This window comes from Papaver somniferum, chromosome 4 (genome assembly GCF_003573695.1).
Source record: "Papaver somniferum cultivar HN1 chromosome 4, ASM357369v1, whole genome shotgun sequence".
Classification (NCBI taxonomy): Eukaryota; Viridiplantae; Streptophyta; class Magnoliopsida; order Ranunculales; family Papaveraceae; genus Papaver; species Papaver somniferum.
Window position 1 is genome coordinate 142,036,945 of NC_039361.1, and position 4,461 is coordinate 142,041,405.

Here is a 4,461-nt window from a genome sequence, read left to right on the forward strand (position 1 = left end):
CAAATCTTTATAACCCTTGTGGGCCAAATTGTTTCCGATTGCTCTGTCTGACCAACATGTTAGTTAAGGTACCTACTAGGACATGATTGTGACCTACAGAGACCAGACAAACAGACTTGTTAGAATTAACCCAGACGAACCTATCGAAATTCTAAGTTCTGAGGGAGACAGTCCAGATCAACCAGAAACAATGGGAGAACCACGTACCCTCAAGGATTATATGTACCCAACTAGAGCCAGTCAACCTTCTTGTATTTTGCTGCCCGAGGCTAATGGCCATTATGAGCTGAAATCTAGCACAATACAGATGCTTCCTATTTTTAGAGGTGTTGAGAATGAAAACCCGTACCACCACGTGAGAGAATTCGAGGAAATTTGTGGAACTCTGCGTTTCACTCAAATAACCGACGAAACCCTGAAATTAAGGCTTTTTCCTTTCTCCCTGAAAGATAAGGCAAAGGCCTGGCTCTATGCTTTACAGCCTCAATCCATCATGACATGGGATGACCTCACAAAGGAGTTTTTCAAAAAGTTTTTCCCGAACCACAAGACTGCGACAATTCGTCAAAGTCTGAATAGCTTTGTGCAATTAGAAGGTGAGACCTTAGCTAGATACCTGGAGAGGTTCAATGAATTATTGCTCCAATGTCCCCATCATGGTTTTGAAAAATGGAGACTTGTGCAAATTTTTGTTTAAAGATTCATATAGTTGTTTTTGATGATTGCATGTTAGTTTCATTGATTTTTATTTACAATTTTTGTTTTTGGTTGTTGATGCAGAGATCGTGATTTATTTTGGAAGATTGATTTCGTGATTATTCTGTTAGATTAATTGGTTGATATCGATATAATTTTATCTTTAGATCCTTATTCATCTATTAAACAGGTACCTTTTAATTTTTGATCTGTTATTTATACTTATTCTTAAATCTGCTCATAAACTTTGGTTTTATGTATATTCTGAAATGTTGAAGAATTTCATTTCGTTTTGTTGTTGATCCAAAATTGATGCTGAAATGTTTATGATTCATGTTTGTTATGTATATTTAGACACTCTACTGATTATTTTTTTGATGAAAAGTAGATATTATGTTGTTGATACACAAAACACTCTATTGAAATGTTGTTGATCCAAATTTTTGAATATAAAATGTTCTTATTTCCACCTTTTTTTGTTGTTATTTCTTTGGTAGGTTTGCAGATAATCATTATGCATTCTAAGTTGTTGATAACGTAGCTTTTATTTTACCTTCTACATTGAATTTAACTTTCACGAGGGGGCTTAGACCCCGAGTGAGGCACGACGTAATACAAATATGTAGCTTAGGGTAGTTTAGGCTGCTTTTCTTATTGGGTTTCCTTGAAATTCATGCTTTTACTACCTCTTATTGGGTCAACTGTGGTATTTTACACAAATTTATTAGATAAACTTCTATTGTTTATCCTAATTTTATTTGGATCAACTGTTGTTGTTTATCCCCTAAATTGGATAAACTTCTACTGTTGATCCATTTTATTTGTATCAACAGTGATTGTTTACTCAAAAACATCACTGAAATGGATAAACTTCTATTGTTTATCCTTCTTTTATTTGGATCAACTGTTGTTGTTTATCCCCTAAATTGGATAAACTTCTACTGTTGATCCATTTTATTTGTATCAACAGTGATTGTTTACACATATTTATTCTGAACACCACTATATGTTATGGTTGTTGCAGGACAAAGATGGTCGTTGCAGAGTTCAAATTTTGCAATCAGACCGTCTCTCATCTTGTTTCATTTTCAACTACTGTCAAGGATATGATAAGTTTGGTGAAACAAAAGTGGCCTTATGTTCCTGAAGAACTTATACTTTTTGGTTACACTGTAGATGGTACTTCAAATGTCATCAATCACGATTTAGAATTGGGGTTTTTCATTCACTACTGCAGCTCACAAGGGATTGACTTGTTGAAGTTTGAAATCCAGTTAAGGGCTTGTGTTGATTATATTCCTTCATCATCTTATTCTGCTCCTGCTCCTTCTTCTTCGTCATCATCAAGTTGTATTTCAATTGATGAGGTAGTTGTTGTGGAAGACATCACTGATGATGCGTGTTTGATCAAAAAGGTACAGAAGAAGTCTGATGCTTGGGTCAACATCTTAACTGGAGTAGGCAGTTGTTTCAAGGTGGTATTAGAGAAGTTAAGTATGTTGTTACAAAGTATGAAATAAATAGTGGTCGCAAATACAAATTAGTTAAGAGTGACTTTGAACGATACACTGTGGAGTGCAAGTTCAAGGAGGAGGAAAATTGTCGCTGGAGGTTTCACGCCTCTCTCTTTGCCAAATCAAATGGTGTATTCTAATGCAAGAGATACGTTTCAGAGCATTCATGTAGTTTAGCTTCATCTGATCCATCAAAAGTTAGGATGAGAAAATCGTTTATGAAGGATATCTTGGCAGATGATTTACGAGCATTGAAGAAGAAGAAGACTGCTTCAGAAGTTATAGATTTATTCCGAAATGAATATGGGGTTGACCTCACGTATATTCAGGCATACCATGGTTTAAACTTCACCAAGCAATTTCTTTGGGGTGACGATATCAAATCTTATTCAGACTTTGTTTGGTATAAAGATGCCATTGAACATTACAATCCTGGAAGTGTTGTCAACTTTGAGTATGATAGTGTCACGCGTCAGTTCAAAAGGTTTTTCGTTTCTTTTGAAGCTTTCATAACTGGTTTCAACAATTACTGCCGTCCAATGCTATTTATCGATTTTACCTTTCTCACTGGGAAGTTCAAAGGTGGTCTTATGGTTGCATGCGGAAAAACTGGTAACCAAGGAATGACTTTTAAATTTTTACTCTTTTTCATTTAGTAGTTTTAGTAACCAAGTTGTTTGTTTGATCCATCATCATGGATAAACATCCACTGTTTATCCAACTGAAATGGATAAACATCAATTGTTGATCCAACTGAAATGGATAAACTTCTACTGTTGATCCAACAAAAATATATCAATTTCAGTTTTATGCCACTTACTGTTGATCCATCATCATGGATAAACATCCACAATTGATCCAACTGAAATGGATAAACTTATACTGTTGATCCAACTGAAATATATCAATTTCAGTTTTATGACACTTATTTTGTTTTTATTTATTATAATTTATCTAGTTGCATTTGGTCTTGTTCCTTGTGAAAATTGTGAGAATTGGAAATGGTTTTTAACCAAGTTGAAGGGTATTATTCGTGAAGATCGTCCACTGACCATCATATCATATCGTGGAATCGACCTTTTGAAGCATGTGACTGAAGTCTTCCCAAATGCTTACCAATCCTTCTGTCTTTACCATATGAAAGGAAATATTCTTGTTCCAAAGGGCAAGAGCAGACAAACTGCAGTCAAGTTATTCGAACAGTGCTACACTGCATTAACAAAGGAAAATTTTTATGCTGCCGCGAAGAGTATGAGTAATCTAAAGTTGGATTCAGTGGTTGCTTGGATGATGAAGATTCCATTAGAGAAATGGGATGCTCATGCATTTCCAGGAGAGACGTGGGGTGAGAACACATCTAATATTGCTGAGAGTTTCAATAATGTTATTAAGAGTGATAAGCCGCTTCTAGGACTTGAGCTTGTCGATTCTATACGTGCTAAGGTAATGGAGCATAATTACAAGAGGAAATTGGAGTCTTACAATTGGAATAAAGTGTTTACTCCTCGTATACAAGCGAGGTTTAACAAGAGGATAAACGACTGCCGTTCATACAGGTTTCGTAGATCAAGTGAGAAAGTATTTGAGATCATTTCTCCAATAAGAAAGCAAATTGTCGACTTGGATTCTAGAACTTGCAGTTGCAGATGGTGGCAAAAACATAGCTAAGTCCTTGCACTCATGTAATGAAGGCAATGTTGCAGATTGGAAATAATGAACCGTACAAGTACATCGGCCCTTATCATACTTCTGACTACTATAGAAAGTTGTACTCTCGACCCATATATCATATTCCAGATTATGAGAAACCACCTGGAATTAATAAAAAGGGTTATGTTTTTCCTCCCAATGGTGGTCGAGAACAAGCTGGAAGGCCTAAAGGTAATAGGTATTGCGGTTTTCGTGAAAAGGTGCGGAAGAAGAGGAAGTTTGGCCAATGTGGGATGCTCACCTTTCACAACCGGCGAACATGTCGCAGAGCTCCTTTGGCTCCTCGTGCAACAACGTTTCGCAAGGAGTCTCATTCCAGGATCATCAAATTCTTGAAGAGGATGTTGTACTGAAGTTCTTTTGGTGTTTTCATATTCTGAACCACTTTTTTTAGGTTTCTGACTAGTTGGCTATTTCTTTTTCTTTTTTATGCTTTTTTGTTTTGGACTTGTTAATTTTTTTAATCACATAGATTCTTATTTGTTGTTATGAATTTATTCTTGTGTTTCTTTAGTATATGTCAGTATGCAGGTTCCAGTTT

At 35.8% G+C, this 4,461-nt stretch overlaps 1 protein-coding gene across 1 annotated transcript; it reads left to right on the forward strand.

The window, feature by feature from the left end:
• The first annotated feature begins 1,727 nt into the window (after positions 1–1,727).
• LOC113273220 lies at positions 1,728–3,878 on the forward strand. The gene is made up of 3 exons (XM_026522975.1): positions 1,728–2,190; positions 2,370–2,822; positions 3,169–3,878. Exons 1-3 carry the CDS (start codon positions 1,728–1,730, stop codon positions 3,876–3,878), a joined length of 1,626 nt encoding a protein of 541 aa, XP_026378760.1.
• Positions 3,879–4,461: the final 583 nt, after the last annotated feature.

What these genes read in the sequence shown, in the direction of transcription:
- LOC113273220 (XM_026522975.1), top strand. Translation starts at nt 1,728, where the DNA reads ATGGTCGTTGCAGAGTTCAAATTTTGCAATCAGACCGTCTCTCATCTT. An exon ending in GGTGGTATTAGAGAAGTTAA is followed by an intron (nt 2,191 to 2,369) that starts GTATGTTGTTAC and finishes GATACGTTTCAG; the next exon opens with AGCATTCATGTAGTTTAGCT. An exon ending in GGTTGCATGCGGAAAAACTG is followed by an intron (nt 2,823 to 3,168) that starts GTAACCAAGGAA and finishes TAATTTATCTAG; the next exon opens with TTGCATTTGGTCTTGTTCCT.